A 20,400-nucleotide genomic window follows, 5' to 3' on the forward strand; every position below is an offset into this window, starting at 1 on the left:
TGTTTTCTTTGAGGATATCCCAGATTTGCAGTGAAATATGACACCTTCATGTGATGTGGGAAATCAGTGGAAACACAATGGACAGAAAGTATTATATGAAAATTGAGTGGCTACATCAATCAAGACAATATACACAGACTCAACACATTAAATGGGTAACGGTATGTGGCATTTTTGATAATAAAGCTGGTAGCCCTCTAAACCGGTTACCCATACATGTTTGGTACAAAAAACTTATTCTCATATACAAACAAACATTGTAAACTGGATTTTCTGATTTCAATCACAGCTCACACTTCAACAAGAAGCGGAGATATCAACATTTCAATAGGTCAGATTGTAGTTCAGTGGTACACTCTCAGCTTTTCTCAGTCAGACATGCAGATTCCATTCCAACAACACTACAAAATATACATCAAGTTGTTTTTCAGCTAACGTAACCTGCTTAACATCTCAAATATAATTTTCTTTACTTCATCATTTTCTCTCATCGACTCCGCGAAAACTCTTACGTAAGCAGTCAAGACATCGCATTCCTCATGTTTTCAATAAAACATTTTACCGGGACAACACATCTCCAAGGTTACTTGGGATGCAATTTTCATCAGCAATATCAAAAAACACTTTGGCGGATTGAACACTGATGATTAAAGGCACTGTACAAAGTTAATTTTCAATATCTGAAATCTTTGTTTCCTGTCAGCAAATATGATGGACTATATCTTGATGTAAGGTTGATTATTGTGAAACAATCTCTCATGTCAAGGGTTTTGGTAATATGGCCAACACAAAGAAATTCATCAAACACCCCAATGATGATTCAAGGAGGTCAGAAATATTGTGTGGTGGAAGTGGCGGGGTTTCAAAGATTTGTAATTGAGGAACAGTTCTTTGATAGCTTCTCAATGCAGAAAATTAGTAATCAAATGTTTCATAAGAATGTCATGGCTTTCTAAGGTATTTTGGGAAGATCTTAAGAAACGTGTCTGGAAGACAGTTGGTGACACCCTTGAAATTAACAAACTGTAATGACTCACCAGGGAATGCATTGATGTCAATCACAGCGTGTCGTCTTGTGTCGTTTTCAACAATTACATCGATTCCAAACAAGTCCATGCCAAGTCTACTCCTGACACTGTAAACTAACGCACTGAGTGTGTCCCAACAAGGTGGCAAGTCTTCAAGTAAATCAAGGTCACTGTCATCAAGCTACATGACAAAACAAAACAACAACAAACAAAATCTGTAAAATTTGCAAATAGGTTGACCTTGAATTGAACAATTTTCAAGTCAATTTGCAATGGAAGATTAAATTTTTGCGATGTGACATCCAACAACATCCTGTCTCTGCAAATGAAATGGATGTTTCTATGTACTCCTCAAAAGAAGCACCACTGTGTGTCTTAAAGAGAGAAATTTATGCGTGTTTATCAAAAAAGCCATCAGTTATCCACTCCATACTGGGTCAATTCAAAGGTCAATTTACACCATAACATCAAATAGCACATGTTAATAAAATTTGAGATGATGGGGGTTGGCCCTTCATGAGGGTGACCTGCTGGTTTGGACATATAATCAAACTGCATACTGGAAACACCATCTTCAAAAATGTGCAAAAAACTCATGATACACATTTCCTACATCAAATACAATTCTTAAATTAAATTTCTCACATCAGATGAATACTATAGCTTGATTCCATAAATAAGAGAGTTCTTTATCAAATTACTGAAGAATTTCTCTTGCTAAACAAAAAATATTTTCTTGTTGTACAATGATGGCACAGAAACAATAATATTGCTCTGGTTGACCACATACCTCATTGAGGAAGGATGATGAAGTTGCTTTGGATACATCATGGCTGTCAAAGAAGATGGTAGTTTTATCTGGAAATCAGAAAGAAGTAACAAGAAAGTGTAAAAATTTCCAAAAAATTGAGCATTTTTAGGATATTGAATGGTTCATTTTGTTAAGTTACACAGATGTAGCTAGCAAACGTCTGTTCTATGAATATTGAATTACACAATAGAAGCCGACAATCTCATTCTTTTGAGCAAACATTGCTTGAATGCAAGCTGTTACAGCAGTATCAGGAGACAGATTACCAATGGATATACGATCTGTATGTCAAAAATCACACAGAAAAGAGAAGACTCTTTTTAAATAATGTTGTATGTTAGTGATACGCACATAGTTACGATGTACAGGATTTTCAACAAATCTAACACCCCTCTCGTAGAGTTCGGTATGGTGTGTTATGATCAAACACAGAGTATTTCTACAACCTGTCACCATGGTGATCGCCCTTAGCGTTAGTTCTATGATTAATGCAGGGAAAGTAAACAGGTAGGAAAAGGCAATCACATTTTGTAAGGTTTTTAAAACAGTAATTAGTATCATCCTTGGCATGTAATTAGTTACAGTAAGATGGGAAAATATGCAACATTAAAATACGTGTATCAGCTCTCTGTCAAACGGAAAATTAATAATTCTTGGATCAATCAATCATAAACATTCCAATCAAAGCATGTTTATGGTTTTGATAGAGGACATAACAACTCACCTCCTGCTGTGAAATTCTTGAGGGAGGGTCTCTCCACAGAGAAATGGTAATCCCCTATCACGTACAGTTTATACAACTTTGCGTTGTGCTTGATAAAGGTTTGTGCCACACACGGCGGCTTCACATCTTTCAAGCCGTCTTCATTGAATATAATGGCCATCTACAAGTTGAAGTGGAGAGCATTATGAAGAGTGATGTTTTGGGAACCTTGGAAATCTATGAGTGATCTTTCAGTGTTCATACACTGTAAACGAGTGGATGTTGCCGGGGTCTATTAACACTGAATTAGAATGTTCACAGCTTTGTTACTAAATATAGCTGGATGCACGCAATGTCGGACACTGCTGCTTGAAATGTAAACAAATTTATCGATGTTGCATGCATGGCTGCTGTTGCAGCTTGTAGTCTTAGCTGTTAATATGTCCTCCAGGTTCATTGTAACATTAGCAGTCACCAATATAGTTGTATTTCTGCTGTTCTTGATTGACTAATTTCCAAAAATATAATCAAAACTTGAGGAAAAATCTTGACAAACAATGACATCATTTGCAAACAGTCCTATTATTTTTAATGATTGGAGGTAGTATGGCAGTTCTGCTCATAATGATATTGAATGAAATAAAAGAACAAGCTGATGCAAAATAAGGAGACATTAGGATTAGAGAAATGTCTTTGACGACAGATACCCTTTCTGTTGTGGATGAGTTATGGCAACTGCAATTGCTTCATCAAATTACAATCCCAGACAGGCTGAACCCTCTCTGGAGATTACGACAATTTGTGATCACTTCAGGCCACATGTTGCACTCAGTGAATTACACCGTGAAAGCGATGGAAATTGCAATTACTTCAGCATATGCTCATACACAAGAATATGCATGTTGTATGAAAACACATGCATTGCTTTTTATATTTTACCATTACCTGTGATAGAAAGTTTAGACCAGCACGACAAATCTTTTCAAAGGTATTCTAAATTTCATTTCTCCACTATTTCCCCACCGTCATTCTTCACAAAACCTTGTTTTACATTGGAAGAAATAAACTAGCACAGATCTACATGTACATGTTTGCATAAATGGTATGAAATTATTTATAAGATTTTACATTTATGTGGAACAGTTGATTATTAACAAATGGCACCACTGCCTTGCAAGAGTACGGTGACCTATCTTCATAACGGTCATTCCAATAAAAAATGATACAAATACTGTGATATACAGAATGATCATGCCTGTCAGTTGGGCTTCTCAATTTACAAAGGTTTGCTTTCAGAGGCATAGAACAGATTTGCCTATAACATGCAAAAATTTTTTTGTTGATATGTTAGAGGATCTGTTTTATTAGTTTATGGCCCTCGCAACATGGGTATTGCATTTCTCAAAATTTTGTGGAAAGAGATGAAGAAATTTTGTCAAATAGAATCAGAATGGAAGGAACATACCACAGGTGTAAAATATATCACTGAAAACCTGGGTTTAATTAATGGTTAGGACTACAATCACAATAGGTCAACTGATCTGCCATTTTTGAATAAACATGATGCATATAGAACTTACCATATGGGATAGGGACGATCCATGGCCTTGTAGGGCTTTACATACTGGAAAGCAATAGAAACACTGTAAACACAAGTGGGTAAGAAAATCTTTTCTGCCCTTTTATAGACATCACTACAACTTGCGGTGATCAAATTTTACCGTCAGCTAGTCCAAAATAAAATTAAACCACACTTTCATTTGAAATCATATGAATTATGTTCGTACATGTACCAGCCGTAAATTCTATCCTTAAATTTCAAATTCCATGTCATATGCAATAAATATTTTGGGGATGTTTCAAACCAATGAATGAATCTCCAGAGATTTTTTAAGTATCAGTTCCTCACATATACATGTAATATTCCATTCATGAAGTCAGATTTATTTTGGCTGGAGAGTCAAACCATAATGTCCAACTAACAAAAAATTCACACAAGTTTAAAAGTATTCAGCTCTTATTTAAAAAACTCCCAAACAATGAATGAAAACAAAAATGTAAATCTAGTAATTTTTACACCAGAAAAGGTCAAGAAGCTCCAACCTACATAGTACAACCTCAATGTTATTTTTTTTCTCTTACAGTATTTTTAATTTTTTTTTCAGCCTTGCACGGTTCAGCCTTGCATGGTTCTATTTTTACCACCCTTTCACCGTTGACCCCTCTGAGAAGAAAAACTCAATGACAAAGGTGGAACCAACACAAGAATACCCAGTTCTGATTTTTTTTCTTTCAAATGCAAGCTTTATAGCTTTTAAAAGGAACAATAAAAAGTGGCATATGCAAATCTTACCAATGGGAAATTCTACTTGTGCTGAGTTCATTAACCTCAATATTTCATTTTTATCGGTAGTTTCAATCTTTACAAAATTCGGGGTGCCAACTGCCGGATATGTATCTGAAAGTATCAAAAGTAAAAATGACATGAAGGTATGTCACATAAGTAGCAAGGGTTCAAATGATTGACGCAGAATCGCAGGTCAAGATTTGGCAAAGCGCTGTATTGTAAAGACTTTACATACACATACGTGTCCATGTTGGGTAAGCAGAAGTATGTGTGAAACAGACTTTATTGTCTGTTTCACACATGTATGAGTACAGCTGTGTATTACAAGCACAGAATTTTTTAAAATGTCTCATTTCAAATTTTCAATCATGCTTGATAGATGGGTATGCACAATTTTGCAAAATTCATGGACACCGTGATTAACACAAATATGTTCTTGCTGAAACTCATAACAGCATGAACCATAATTGGGTATGTTAATTTTGACAAGACTGCTGAATCTGCAGTGAGCGGACACTGTGACTCATGGGGATCATACTGTACTGGCAGAGAGAGGGCACTTGACTCACGGGGATCATACGGTACTGGCAGTGAGAGGGCACTGTGATCAAACAGGGATCATACTGTACTGGCAGTGAGAGGGCACTATGACTCACAGGGATCATACTGTACTGGCAGAGAGAGGGCACTGTGACTCACAGGGATCATGCTGTACTGGCAGTGAGAGGGCACTGTGACTCACGGGGATCATACTGTACTGGCAGTGAGAGGGCACTGTGACTCACAGGGATCATACTGTACTGGCAGTGAAAGGGCACTGTGACTCATGGGAATCATACTGTACTGGCAGTGAGACGGCACTGTGACTCACGGGGATCATAGGGATGGCAGAGAGAGGGCACTTGACTGTACTGTACACAGTGTGGCAGTTATTTCAATGTGTAGGATTGCTGTGACAACTGTCAACAGGCAGGCAGACTAATATTTTTGTACACTATATACCTAAAAAAAGTTGATAATACTGCAACTTAGTGCATTATTTTCAGCCAATGATCATAACCATTGGCACTTGATTTGCATACCTCGGCACTGCTCAGTAAGACACTGTGCAAGAATTGAACACATTCAGTTGGTAAAATTGGGCACAACTTCCGTAATACTTAAATTTTAACTTTTGAAGTCTGGAATGATTTTGAAACTCAAATAAGCATACACTGTAACCTGGATCTTATTGCTGTGGCTCAGGTCTAGGGTTCAGTGTTTCAAAGGAAATGAAAAGGTCAGCGAAGAATGCTGGATTCTGGTACCTACAACAATTTATCACTTAATTTTAAAATAACACCAATGACATAAAAAGTAAGAACTAGGCTGACACTGAGAGTCAGTGGATGACACACTAAAATTCTAATCTAAGGATATTTCTTGATCTGAGATCCAATAGACTGATGATGGCTAAAATAAACATTATACGACTGCAACGCTAAGCATAGCGACAAATGCTGATCAGATGTAGATTGGTATCACAAGGATCAATACTATATAATGTAACGAGTTCTAAGAATTGGACTGCAGTCCTGCATACATTTGTGAGTACTTACCCACTGTAACGACATTGTGAACTCAATTAAAGCAATGTGTGTTGATAAATCCCAGTAACTGTGATGGTCAGATAAAATTGAGGTGAGATGAAGAGTTCCAGACAGAGTAATTGCTTTTATATGACAAGAAAGATTACTTACCTTGGAAGGACACGCTACAGTCTTGTACAAGTTTATATGAGATGTGTCTGTTGAGTAATTTACGCACTGACTGTAATGGATCGATGACAATCACAGTGGGATGACTTCGTATGTAGTCCTGTGTAAATATTAACAGAAACTATATCACTGACCTAGAATTGCTGAAGTACAGTAGATGACTGGAATACTGGAATGTACTTTTACCTTTCCATGCACAATATGGAAGTAGAGACAGCTTTAAAGCAGTATGCCTCTTAATGTATTGGTACGTACTCTGTGCATGACCTGTAAACTATGTCTGCAAACTGAACGATGAGTAGACTTGTCACATGCTAAATTCAAATCCATGTGACGTTACTGTAAATACTGCATGTGGATCAGAACTCTGTCCAGATTTCAATTCACATATAGCTGGAAATTCCCAAATCGATATAAAAAGCCAACGATACCCAATACACAACTGTGCATCATATGGCAGGCACCTGATCATTGGCATGAGTTTCACTAACGTTGACATTTCTAAAGAGTGCTTATTTTAAATCTGTAAACACTTCCTGAGAAAGTAAGGATATTCCAAAGTCAAGTCGTATAATTTTCCTTAAATATCCAGGCAGTGAACTAGACTGTCAACAGTCCCACATGCTTTCTTGTCTAGACTGCCTATGACACAAGCTATCGGAGCACCCAGTGTCAGAGACAAGGGGTTCAAGTGCCATATATGGATATGAAGTCAGGGTTTGTAATTTTACTCACAGCTAGGTACTGAAGGCCCAAGGGTAAGTGCTAAAGGTTGAGCCCGGCACTAACCCTAAATGTCATTCTGCTAAATAAAACAAAATTAAAAGGCCAAAATGGCAAAAGTGGCCGTTGGCAGTATAGAAGCGAACCAACATTACATATACCATTGATGGGAATATCGTCACAGATCCAAAAATACAATTCATTTTTATTTCACAAACTAGATGCCTGCTGGGGCAAGCCCAAACATCCTACATCTATTTCCCATCAACTGAAGCTAATATGTTACATTAAAACCACAGTCATGAGTGGAAGACCTGACCCGTAGGTCTGTGGACTTTGAACCATTGTTAAATATTCAAAATATTGCAGAGAATTGTGATCTCAATGAAGGAAGTAAACTGTTGAATAAACCCTCTTTCTCTCCATGGGGTGCGGATTTCAATAACCAGACTGAATTTTCTTGAAAACACACCAATTTTCGATAAGCTTGCCAATCAAACCATCTTCCTGAAGTTCCATTTCATCTGATTTATCATCTGTTCAATGCCCATAAATAGACTGAATGTAAACATTTATGCTTGACATTTGCAAGATCAAAATTGCACATGCTGTTTATAGTTGCAATGAACTTGGATTTCTCATATTTTGATAGATGTCATGAGCACGACAGAGGTCTTTAAAACTTCAACTTGGTTAAAAGGGGGGTAGCAATCTTTTGTACCTCCAAATTCGTCAACATCCTCTGCGATTTGATGTCGCCTTCATCAGACTTAGCAACCACATCTGTTAATTTATGCAGGATGACATCAAACGGTCCTTGCTCCTCCAGCGGTTTGGACAGATCAATCTGTTGGTAAAGGATGGAAGAACACAAGAAAAAAGGATCCATTAACCCTTTCACCCCCAGTTCCCTGTATACAGGTCCAACTTTACCATAGAAAACAATGGATTTGGGACAAACCATGGTGGTGAAAGGGTTAAAATGGCAATCTTATTAAACTACCTGCCTTTCAAGGAAATGTGAGAAGCATTATCCTGGAAGACATTACTTAAAAGGGGAAGCTCCTACCTTGTCTACTGGCACATCCACAGAGAAAGCTCATTTGATAAATTAAATGAGAGTAAATGGAAGAAATAAATGGCTAATCAAAACATGCATTACTTGTCAATCCCTGTTAAGATACCATGTACTCGTGATGGGTTTGTGTACATCTATTTCAATGCTTGCTTTCAGCTGTATCATTAACTGCCTTTTGCCTATCCTAGTATTTTTCAACTGTGTGGGTTGTAGCCTTGCCCGTCCAAGCATTTTTCAAACTGTGTGGGTTGTAGCTTAAATTTGTCTGGGGAGTGGTCTGGATAGGGATGGGATCGGAGTTGGAAGGATCATGTATCTCCACTCTCTCCTGTGCACGGCACATTTTTGTTTCGTATCACTGTTAAAACATTTCTCAGTTCAAAACATTCAATTTTTTCCATGAGTGAAAGAACTTAGCAGTACTGATAGTAGTAGTGTGTCTGCTGATTAAATATATGCAAACTATGCGTATGACAGTGCTGGTTATATACCATACATCAATAGACACATACTAAAATATTGGACAGCAATTGTATCAACTGTACTGTATCAATATGTGTAAGTTACAGACAAAATTCTAGCAGTCACAATATGCTAGTTCAAGGAACAAATTCTGTCATCTGTTTTGAGAAGATTTCATATTTGACATGTTTAGTTTAGCACTGAAAAAAATGGTGTACCAGCACTGCCACTTCAACTCTTACCCTAACTCACAATTACCGGTATGTCTACAGTCAGATATTATTATTGAATCAAAATATACCGATATACTGAGATTGTTTAATGTATGAACATTAAAAAATCTTTGTAACCAATTTCTCAGCTAAAATTTCCAAAAGTAGCTCTACAAACATCCTTGACTATTCAAATGGAAGAATGCTATCACACATTAACAATATTCATAACTCTGATAAAATGTTTACACAGTATGGCTTCTCAATGACTCACCACATTACATCATCCACTGTTAATAATTTAACCAAATTATCGAAGAGTTTATTCTGCATGATCAATTACTCACAGCGAGACCACTAACACGGACAGCATCAATCACTGAAGAGTCAACACAGACAACCCACTTGTCTAATTTGGCTTGCAGAATTCCTATAAACTCTGTTGCTTTGTCAGAATGTAGCTGCGCTTATTTAGGATTGTGATATCACTCACAAGAATTATGAGTACCACATATTGATACCTCCCTGATTTTCAAAATCAGCAAAAGGTGTTACATGTTTTTACCATTTTCATCATTACTCCAGTGCAATGTATTGATTGTGGTAAAAGAAAAATACAGAACCAACACATTGTTGGAACCTGAAAACCACTGATTTCAAAGCAGAATGAACCAAATACATGTATACTGCAGATTCCCTTCACATAATCAGAGTTGCTGGTACTGATACACAAATAGCTAATTATCCACGAAGTATATCTGCTATGATTGAGATTCTGAGACGCTGAAAGATGCTCCCTTAGCAACAAGAAATATGACCTTCATTGGAGATGTGCACATTCTCACATAATACCAACCAATGATGAATGCATCTTGAAAAGCCCTGAATAGCTTTGGTGATATGTCTACATGACTGCATGAATGGAAATTCATACGGAAGATGTTTATTATTGCATAGGTACGTCACGAAGTTTGGCCTCACTGATACATTTCATCAAATTTTGTGAGTTTAGAGGTCTGCGGGGAAACGTCACATACTGACTCCAAGACATTCCGTTCATTCTGTGTCAATTTCTCAGTTATTTTGAAATGAGCAGACTAATCACTGATTAGTGTTATGGGTAATTTAGCACTACCGTGTGTATGCAGAGATGTCTGAGAATGTCCATGGTTGTCAGACATTAAATACTGTCTGGCTATACTCTTCTCCAGTGTGCACATACAATCTTGAAATGCTGATGTAAAAAAACATATTGCACGACTCTTATCCCAATCTGTGTTTCCCCTCTTTGACTAAAATACTTGTACAAGAAGATAGCTTTTACTTTACTGCAAGTCCGTAGGCAATGAGATGATTATCTTACACAGCCACACAGATCTGAAAAATTCAATTATGAGTGTCTTTTAGAGCATTCGGCTTGTCTGGAGCTTCAATGAAAAAAAAATTTGAGGAAATTTTTACAAATCATCAGCACACATACCTTACAAAGCTTCAAGCCTTGAATTTACTTTTGATGTATTTAAGCTTACACAAAGACATGTATATAATTAGGTTGTACATGATATTAATAATACGTTTTTTCTTACAGGAGCCATCTTTAATGTTTTTGTTTGTTCACGGTAGTATTGAGCAGAGTGGATCACCCCTTGTACAGTGTACCTGTAGTTTTAGCAATAGGTGAAGAGATCGTAAAACCCTGATTACATATGTGGACATTATATAACCGATAGGTTATGCCAACATCATCGAGTACAGACAGTAAATTCCATACAAAAGCTAAACAAAATTTTAAATGATGACATGTTTAGAGTGAGAATGCATTATGTAATAATACCAGCACTGAAATGGCAACACAAATATACATATTTAATTTTTCAAAATAAATGACCTTGCCATTTATGACACTCTCGATATGATTTTAATGGCCTGCATTGGCGCCAGATTATCTCATCAGAGAATTTACCCACAAGATTACACTTTCAATGGAAAACCAAAGGTTATCGCAGCTCCATAATCCTCTTACGAAGGGAACAAAGGCGATCCCAGGGATCACCAAAAAGGCCTTTAAGAGCTAGAACCACATACATGTATTGCAATGTTGTAGAAGGGGCAGGTTATTTATCAGCTTTATTGAAAAGCAAACTGACAACCTGATAACAGTTTCATAATTGAAAACCAAAGACTAACACCATGTAAATACTCATATTCAACAAGAACAAATGCCAGAACTTATCAATGATGACTTGAAGACCAAAAGAGTATCATCTCACATTTCATTATACTGCATAAACAAGTTATGGTATGTAGTTTGTACATGTGCACGTGAAAATGCATATTGTTCAGTCACTACCGGTAAAATTTGGTGCAGTTTAATATTTTTTATGGGTAAAAATTGGTCTCAGTCATCTGTCATTACAGTGAATGTGTACCACAAAACATGTATAAATTGTTTTACTTTGGAAAGATAAATCAGTGTGCAGTTGTTTTAATGTTCGGTTACAATCATAAAATTTGCATCACAATAATGTTGTATTCTAACAGACAGACATGATATTCATATGCCAAGCACACTGTTTTCATATACAACATATATATAGAGAATTTTGTTTCGCAAAAAACAATTTCTAGTATTATTACATTGCATGGATTGAGGGAAAAAGAAACCAGGAACTGATTTAGCTACACTTGTCTTGAAAAATCTTGTTTTTTTCACAGTAAGAATGAATCAATGCCTGTAGGGCATAGAATCCTACGTGTTCATGATGAGCAATCCTATACCTATACATGTAGCTCTATTCAGCTGTATGCATCCCCTATTCAAGGAAGTATATACCTAAAGGCTGTCAGATACTAATACAGCTTTCATGGACACATTTACACCCAGGTAGTGTATCTGCACGCAAACACGGCCAGTAACGATGACAACCAGGTGCTGCAACCATAGACCCTAATTTTTTTTAAGGGTCTAAGCTGTAATATGTACTTAACAAAGGCCTTTACAGGTATGATATGCCAAGACTGGGAAATGTAAACTAACTTCAATGCAGGTGTCACGAGTGGGTGCCAGGGATCCAATTTATCTGTTGTGTTGTTTACATTCTGTTTCATTTGGATCTGTGTCAAGACACTGAGTAACAATCTTATGATCTGTTTTGACAACTTTGAGAAGAAATTACACTGTGAACAGTGTCATTTTTTATGGAAACACTTGGAACAAGATAAAATAAGTACTAAATGGAGAAATATAATAATATTGTGCTATTTGTACTTCTGTTTCAGTATTGTATTTATCAATGTGGTCTAATGATGCAATCAATCAGGTATGCCATATATATATATATATATATATATATATATATATATATATATATATATATATATATATATATATACTATATATATATATGCCATATATATACATGCCATATATATATATGCCATATATATATATATATATATATATATATTTAAAAACTATCTACTGTTGATTGACCAATCAGAGTGCTCAATTCAGGGTGTTTTATCTACTCGTAAAGCCTTGGTCACCAAATTCCAGAAACGAATGACAGCGCCATAGTAAAGTACTGTCCAATCAAAAGTGAACATGTCATATTCTGTAGACATCTGGTATGTTTTAATATTCAAATTTGGTAACACAGCGGAAACCAGCTGCAACACAAAATCTGCTGTGGTACAAACATAAACTAATGTGCCCTAGGGCATTTAAACTAATGTGCCCTAGGGCATTTATAGGATGTTCCATTACATTGGAAGGCTATTTCACAAATAAAAGTTTTAATTCATACCCTAAACATGTTACATTGACAAAGGGGACGGTTGACGTAAACACATTGAAAACGAAAATATATCATTTAGGGGCGATAGTTTGAAGTCGGATAAAACCCTTGTACTCCGGCTCTTCTGGTATATAAAGTCCAACCCTCCGATAAAATGTCTCGGCCTGCGGCCTCGACATTTTATCGTTGAGTTGGACTTTATATACCAGAAGAGCCCTCGTACTCCGGCTTTATCCTATACATAATTTTACAATTTATGTTTTAGTAACTATGGACTATTATCATAAAAAAAATAACTTTACAATGGCTGTTTCCTTTCCCAGATTAATATAAATTTATATTGTGTGAACTTGCCTTTTTTACTAAAAATTATTTCATCAAGTCAGTTATTATAGGGCATGATAAAAGTATTTGCAGCTATGCTCAGGACACGAGTAGAGAGCTGAAGCACGGTGACTTATTGGCAATACTTGTGGTTGTCAACTGCCTGGTATTTAATGGTGAGATGTGATAATGACTGTGCATACAGGCTGATCATTCCTTATGCAATCATCTTTGTTTTACTTCCACTTTGCATGGGAACTGTTCCAAAATGCATGGTTGACTATTTTCAGTGATCAAGTTGGGTAACCCATAGTGTCTATGGTTAAACCTACCTTCCTTGTCAAGATAGACTAACAGTAGGCCCCCTTTTGGTTTAATATGACGTAAGTTTGCACAAGCGAAAGTAGTTTAAACATCATTGAAAAGGAAGAGACACTGAGAGAAATCTGGCACACAGTCCATGTAGCCGACAATGAGATGCAAATGATATGCGGTCAAGGTCTCCTCAACTAACTTTCAGCTGGTTCTTCACTTTCTACTATTTTTTTAGTATTTTTTACAAAGGCACAGACTTATTCTACCTGCAACTTAAAACTGATAGTGATTTTGTAGCTCATTCTTTACTATTTTTCATAGTTTTTGATAGCCGTAACACACACTTCGTGTTCGTGTCGGCTACATGGACGATCTGCGAGAAATCTGGCTGTGAGGAATTCATCAGTATTGAATAGCAAATATTACATAAGCACTAAATGTACACATACAAGGTGTTCTGAGTCAAATGACTGTACCATAGAAACCAGGAAAATGGCCAGGTCTGCACTTGTTCATTTGTGTTTCCACACGTTTTTTTTTGGACAGATTTTTACTCTAGCATATGCTGATGGGTATTCCAACCAATGCTTTGGCTTACAGAGTGAAGCTAGCTCTCATGAGTTAAATGTTGAAAACATTTTCAATTTCATTCCCCGAATTTTCAGATCATTTTAATATCCCACTATTTAATTACAAGATTTTGAATCATTCAATATTAATGACATCATGGAGGTACCTACTACCTCCATGATGACATGAAGATCAACTCAATCAGTTTTTTTCAACATACTAGTACAACTACAAGTTTTATTTCCATGTTGTTTATGACAGGACAGTCATATTCTTTCAAACCAATGATGCCAATATGTTGGATGTGATTACAGTGGAACGCACCTCGGGAACAGACATTCTGACTCAAATTTTTAAAACTTTCCTGAACTACCACGAGTGGGGGCTCAGTTTGAAGATCTTTGAGTTAGTAAAGGTTTCACCACCTTAGTTTTGTGAAACTCACAAATTTAATTTTTTGCCATAGAGAGTTAACACAGTGATTGCGGCCATCTTGAATTTCAAAAACCAGTTAACTTTAAGCAGTTTGTTTCTCTTGTACAAAATTTGCATGGGTGACCCCTGATTTTCATTCTTGCTAAATATTAAGAGAAGGGTTGAAAGTTTGTTGAGAAAAGTTAAAGCAAAACCTTAAGACTTAAATGTTGAGGCGCATACTACCTTAACTGCAAGAATAGAGAGAATTGAATTCTCTAAAATAGATGCCGTATAAGACAGACGTCAGTCAGCTTTGGGAAGTCTGATTTCTCATGAAGACACAAAAGACATACTACAAATTATATTCATAATCATCTTATTTCAGACAGTTATTGACATGGAAATCTCTAAAACGGTCACTGAATGACAAAAATACCAGCCGACCTATGAACCCTGATTTGAGGTGACTCTGCGGTCACAATATAAATCATTAATTTTTGACGATATTACCTTGTGACTCATCAATAGACATACCACCTGTGGGCTTTACAATGTCTACATGGATTCATGGAGTCACGACAACATGGACTCAACACATGGGGGACTTTTGTAACCCTATCACTGCATCCATGGCAATTAAACTCAGCTTCAACACTTTTCAAATGAGACTGTATTATTGCAAGCAGAACTGATAACCACGTCATCGCCATGCAGGTTGTGAATCAGAGCCATAAAAACTACTCATGAAAAATTAATGGGGTTGCAATATTTGGAATGAAGAGATACCAATGCTATACATGTATGACTATCAGAGTAAGGATTATGATACATCTGTTGTTGGTGGCTGGGAGTTGTGTGGGAGTACACATGCTAAATCTGTGAGACTGATGCATCATTGACATCAAAGCAATGCAACTTGATGTTTCAAGGGGTTTTGTATCTGTGACACTCAAGGGGTTTTGTATCTGTGACACTCACTTATCAATCTTCTCAAGCTGAACAACGTCACACAGTGACGGAACACCTATCAGATGTTTCACACAAAGCCATGTACGTCATATCTCGCTTTCAAACTGGTATCAGCCTCCAAGCCAGAATCCCACGCATAACCTGACTCATACACTTTTTTTTGGCTGAGCATTATTTGCAAAAGATCCGATTTAGCAAACTTAAAACTCTGGTTGCCATGATCGAACACTCTTAAACTTGAACAAACTTCTTTTATGATTTTGACATTACTTTGAGCTACTATACTCCTTATTTATTCTCATACTCACCAGAAATGCTAGCTATACTGTATTTTTACATGTGACGTTTTCAGAAATGAAAGATAGGTTTCTCATTTCAACATTGAATTATTAATCACAATAAAAACATTATGATATGAATTCATCCTAACAGACACAGGTTAACAACCATAAACTGATTCCACATGTAACATTGATAAAAAACATCATTTCAATAATGTCTGGTTTCTAGTTTCATTCCATCTTAGGATTCTACATGAACTAGAGGGAAAGTTCAGTTAAAATCATGTTCTGATTATCCAGTTATTGATCCAGGCAGGTGGCATTGAATTGTGTCACTGATGCATGTAAAGATTACATATTGGGGGTGGGGGGGGGGGGGGGGGGGGAGAGTCTGCACTTGAGTACTGTACTTTGACCAAAATATGAACATTAAGGTCGATATACTACTACACACCTGTAGCATCATAAAAACATCAACAGCGTATCCATGTATGTATGCTAAGTACAAATCATCTCCAATGCAAAGCAATTTTCCGTCACATATTTTGACTTCCTACAAAGCAGTGATTGAGTTTAAAATGGACAGAAAGGAATACCATCATGAAGACCAATCCCTAACTGCCACACCCTAAAAAAATGTTATCTTTAAATGGAAGTAGAAGGAGATCAGCTGCTGTTTTAATGGAAAGAAGCTACTAAATAACCTGAAAGCCAAATTTCAAGTTGGGCTGATGAAGACGCAATACTGAATTTGCTTAATGGAAAAGCAAAACATAATGTACTCGGTAACCACGGTAGCAGCCTTGCATGCACTGATTGGATTGATCATGGAAGTGATTTAATTATCATGTGTGTCAATCGCTGACAGCGTACATGAGCCTGGTGTCATGTTGCTTTCTTTAAGCAGAAACAGAGTACATGTAGTCTCAGGTGATTGAACGCTCACGATGGACACACTTTGTTGATACATTAACTGTACACTGTTCTCCTCAGAGTCATCAAAGCAACTGGGAAGACTAGAGAAACCAAGTCACTTTTACTAGCATCATGAAAATTCCTACTGTGAACACTGACATACAGTGAAGTGTGTTCAGACCAACCATGGATGTAAAAAATAGTCTATTTTTTACATTCATGGAACAACATTGCCCAAGCACAGTTTTCTGCAGGTGAAAGTGCTGAAAAGCACACAAATTGGAGTTCTTTCATCTTATACAAATTACAGCTTCATAAATAATCTAACTCTTGACACTTATATTGTCATCTCAGAAAGGATTGCACTGTTAACTACATGATCTACATCTGCATTATGTTTCTGTGATTTCAACTCACCGGGCAACAAGAATGGAGCGTTCTATAATCTGGTTTAATGTATAGCACAGATTAACTCTGATAAACCTGATTGGAAGCTACTAGTATATCTGCTAATGCAAACAAAGCATAGTCCAATAATAAAGACACTGCAATAATACTTCTGTGTGTAAAAATTCAAACTTAATAAAACAAAACTTTCACAATGGGAACAGTGTAAGTACACACATTCACACTTTTGCTGATTATAGCTTTTACGATACACAACTATTTTTATGACATTATCATTACTGCAACTATGTTCCTATCTTTTAGCATTATTGAATTTGTTTTCAAATAAATTATTTCTATCATTCTGGTGATAGGATATGTTGGGTCGTCACACCATGAGAACTTTACTCCTTCCTGTTTGTCAATACTTCACAGTCACTACATTGTCTAATCAGCGTTTTCCACAATGCTTCTCAGTTTCATGATGTATCAAGTGCTAAAAGTGGAAGCAAAATGTGAATACAAATACAGTGTATATATGCTTTACTTCATGTAACTTTTGTTGGAAATGAGACACCAATGTTTGCAAAGTCAGCTGATTTCATGTTTTAATCAACTCTCTGATAATGGTTAATCATCAGATTCATCTGGTGATCATCCCTAGGTCTCATGTGATGCGTCAATTGACAGGAATAGGTGTGGGCAGGATATATGTATATCAATTTCTGCTTATGTATTGTGTTAGTTACAGTAACAATATAGCACTGACCTTTCATGCACTACCATTAATAAAGATGGTACGTTATTTACAGAAAACATATTGAAATCTGACTTTACAATCTAATCCTGAAATACAGAGCCTAACACATCCAGCATAGCAGCCTTTACCGCCCTATCACAGTAAATGCCTCAGTAGGTTGGAAGAAAATGACCTCGTTTGTGACCTTAACTCTAAAGCTGTTGTTCAACAACGCTTTAAATCCTGCTACAATGTAAATCAGAAATTCATTATGCTGCCAAGTACAGTTTTCTCAACACGGTCTTCATTGCATTTACAACATGTCATTTAGCATTTCACATTTTATTGCACCATAATTGTGCTGAGCAATTGTTCCAGGGCACTAACACAAACACTCACTATGTACAGCATTATAACAAATCATGTCTCAGTATACACTCACCTGTACCAGTTCCAGCCCTGTTAACCTGAAATAAACAGAAAATAAAATGGTCACTTACCAACCTACATGTAAGGCATAATTTAGCAGCTGTTTACATGTCATGCAGTGACTTGAAACCCAACCCTGCATTGGCGGCCAATGCTCCGGTCTTATCAACTTCCTGTTTCAATGAACCGTATTTGTTTCATGTCAGTTTTTCTTTTCTTTTTTTTTCCTCTTATCTTTTTGACAGTGATCATGTCAAACTATTGGTATGACCTATGAAAACTGGATGTCATTAGCAACTAAAATGATATCTAAACAACAGAAATTCAAGCTTCTTATAATTTAAACTGAGTCAACGTTTCTTCACACTATTTGGCAAAATAATAAAATATGTGTTTCTGGTGACCTTTATTACCATGGTTAAACTGACGTCCTTTTACACATTTCAAAACTATTACATGAGTTTATTAGATATTTCTGTTGTCGTCGAATTAGAGTGGGCACAAAGACACAACAATTAAAAGATAAAAATTGACATACAAGAATATGTGGATTTCTCTTAGGTATGTTACTGGAAGCACATACTTTATATTTTGGGCTAATCTGAAGTTGTTAAATTAAAGATGCAAGGATGATATTGGGTTTTCTGCTGCTCTTTGTGACACAATTCATACATTTTGATCATGCAGTTTCATTGTAGGACAAAAACTTTGCAGAAAGTACCACGCTTTGCCTTCTCTGATGTTTTATTTCTTTTCACATGTTCTTTGTAGTTATCATATTGTTTGGTGAGAGAAAAATGACAAAAACAATGAAAAAAAATCTGCTTCCACTTTGAATGCCATTGCTATTCATACAATTGTTCCATTTCTTTTCATTTGTTATTAATAGCTGATGTTTAATTAGCAAGAAAATGAGATTAAGCTCTGATTTTAATTTTAGACAAAAAAGGAATTATACTTTATTGCCTGTGCGAAACACAAGACAACGGATTTTCAGGGCTATATGTATACATGGACTTTTTGCAAAACTTGTCCTGTTACTCTAGCACACACCAGTCATTCAATGTTTAATTGCCTCTTCAAATAGTAACAAACAATTGTGTTTTGAGATTAAGCCAAGGCACTGAAAACTTCAGTTTCACCTTTGCAAAAGTTGAGCGTGGCCTGGAGTTCCCTTGCAACACGATTACCGCGCTTGAAGGCAATGAATAAAAGTCTGAACAGGATCGAGACCATTGGAAAAACTATCTGTCTGAACACGTGAACAAACAAGAACAAACAACGTACAAACAAACTACCAGTGGTAATAAAAAAAGGCCGAACAAAAATTGGACTGGGATGCCAGCGATTAACGTATGATAGGTAAATATTTAACGCTATCAAGCATGTAAGCCGACCTTATGATTGTGAACAGCAATACTTGTTTATCTGTCAAGTATGTTTTGATTACTGAGAGTACTATTGCAATTTTAAAATTGGACAACCATCGAAAGTATTACCTCCACTCCTCCCTGAAATCGTCGAAGTTGAGTTTCTTTCGCTTCTTTTCACTTAACCAATATCCAACCCTTCTCATTTTGACGATCTTTGCTTCCTCGGAAACGGTAGAATCGGCCGTGCAGCAAGTAAGAAGCACACTAGTTTCTGTCAGTCCATCGTCTGTTCATACTGAGATATATGGGTTGGGTTGAGTCGGTCAAGAGTTTAGAATGCTCGCTAGGTCACCGCCTCGTGGATGGAACCATATTTAGCGGGTATTCAAGCTGAGCGGGATCTTTAAATTTTAAGTACTGTAAGAGATTTCAGTGCAATAAGATTAGGTTTGACAGAAATCCCTTCTATTTAAGCATTTTCCAAAAGTTCCCTTTTTGCTCATGTCGGGAAAATATTGTGAAGTGATTCGTTAGATTAACCTTATTGTTCCCTGCAATATTTAGAATAACCCAGTTTCCTCGCCTCAAGGGCATCAAGAGGCGGCGCTGGCGCTTGCTAGCTCAACGAGGTCAGAGGTCCAATCTCCCGCTCACAAAGATTATATTCACATTATACCCTAGATAAATTTGATTATTTTAGATTCATCACACTAATTGAGTAAAACCAGGTTATTTTTACAAAAAAGTATTGATGATATATACA

The 20,400-nt window shown here is 36.5% G+C and overlaps 1 protein-coding gene across 2 annotated transcripts in view; it reads right to left on the reverse strand.

Annotated features, from left to right (window-relative positions):
• The window catches only part of LOC139150015 (inositol-tetrakisphosphate 1-kinase-like), a 26,688-nt gene extending 6,728 nt beyond the window's left edge, over positions 1–19,960 (reverse strand). Inside the window, exons 1-9 of one of the 2 annotated variants that reach the window (XM_070722154.1) lie at positions 19,764–19,960; positions 18,278–18,302; positions 8,091–8,216; positions 6,629–6,746; positions 4,896–5,000; positions 4,123–4,166; positions 2,564–2,723; positions 1,819–1,886; positions 1,038–1,209 (exon numbers count right to left, since the gene is read on the reverse strand). In XM_070722154.1, the coding sequence (XP_070578255.1) occupies positions 1,038–1,209; positions 1,819–1,886; positions 2,564–2,723; positions 4,123–4,166; positions 4,896–5,000; positions 6,629–6,746; positions 8,091–8,216; positions 18,278–18,302; positions 19,764–19,840 (895 nt within the window). In that variant the 5' untranslated portion in view covers positions 19,841–19,960. The remainder of the gene's footprint in view (positions 1–1,037; positions 1,210–1,818; positions 1,887–2,563; positions 2,724–4,122; positions 4,167–4,895; positions 5,001–6,628; positions 6,747–8,090; positions 8,217–18,277; positions 18,303–19,763) is intronic. The other variant, XM_070722156.1, reaches the window with a different exon arrangement.
• Between the last annotated feature and the right edge of the window lie 440 nt (positions 19,961–20,400).

Source organism: Ptychodera flava, chromosome 14, assembly GCF_041260155.1.
Source record: "Ptychodera flava strain L36383 chromosome 14, AS_Pfla_20210202, whole genome shotgun sequence".
In the NCBI taxonomy this organism is placed as follows: domain Eukaryota; kingdom Metazoa; phylum Hemichordata; class Enteropneusta; family Ptychoderidae; genus Ptychodera; species Ptychodera flava.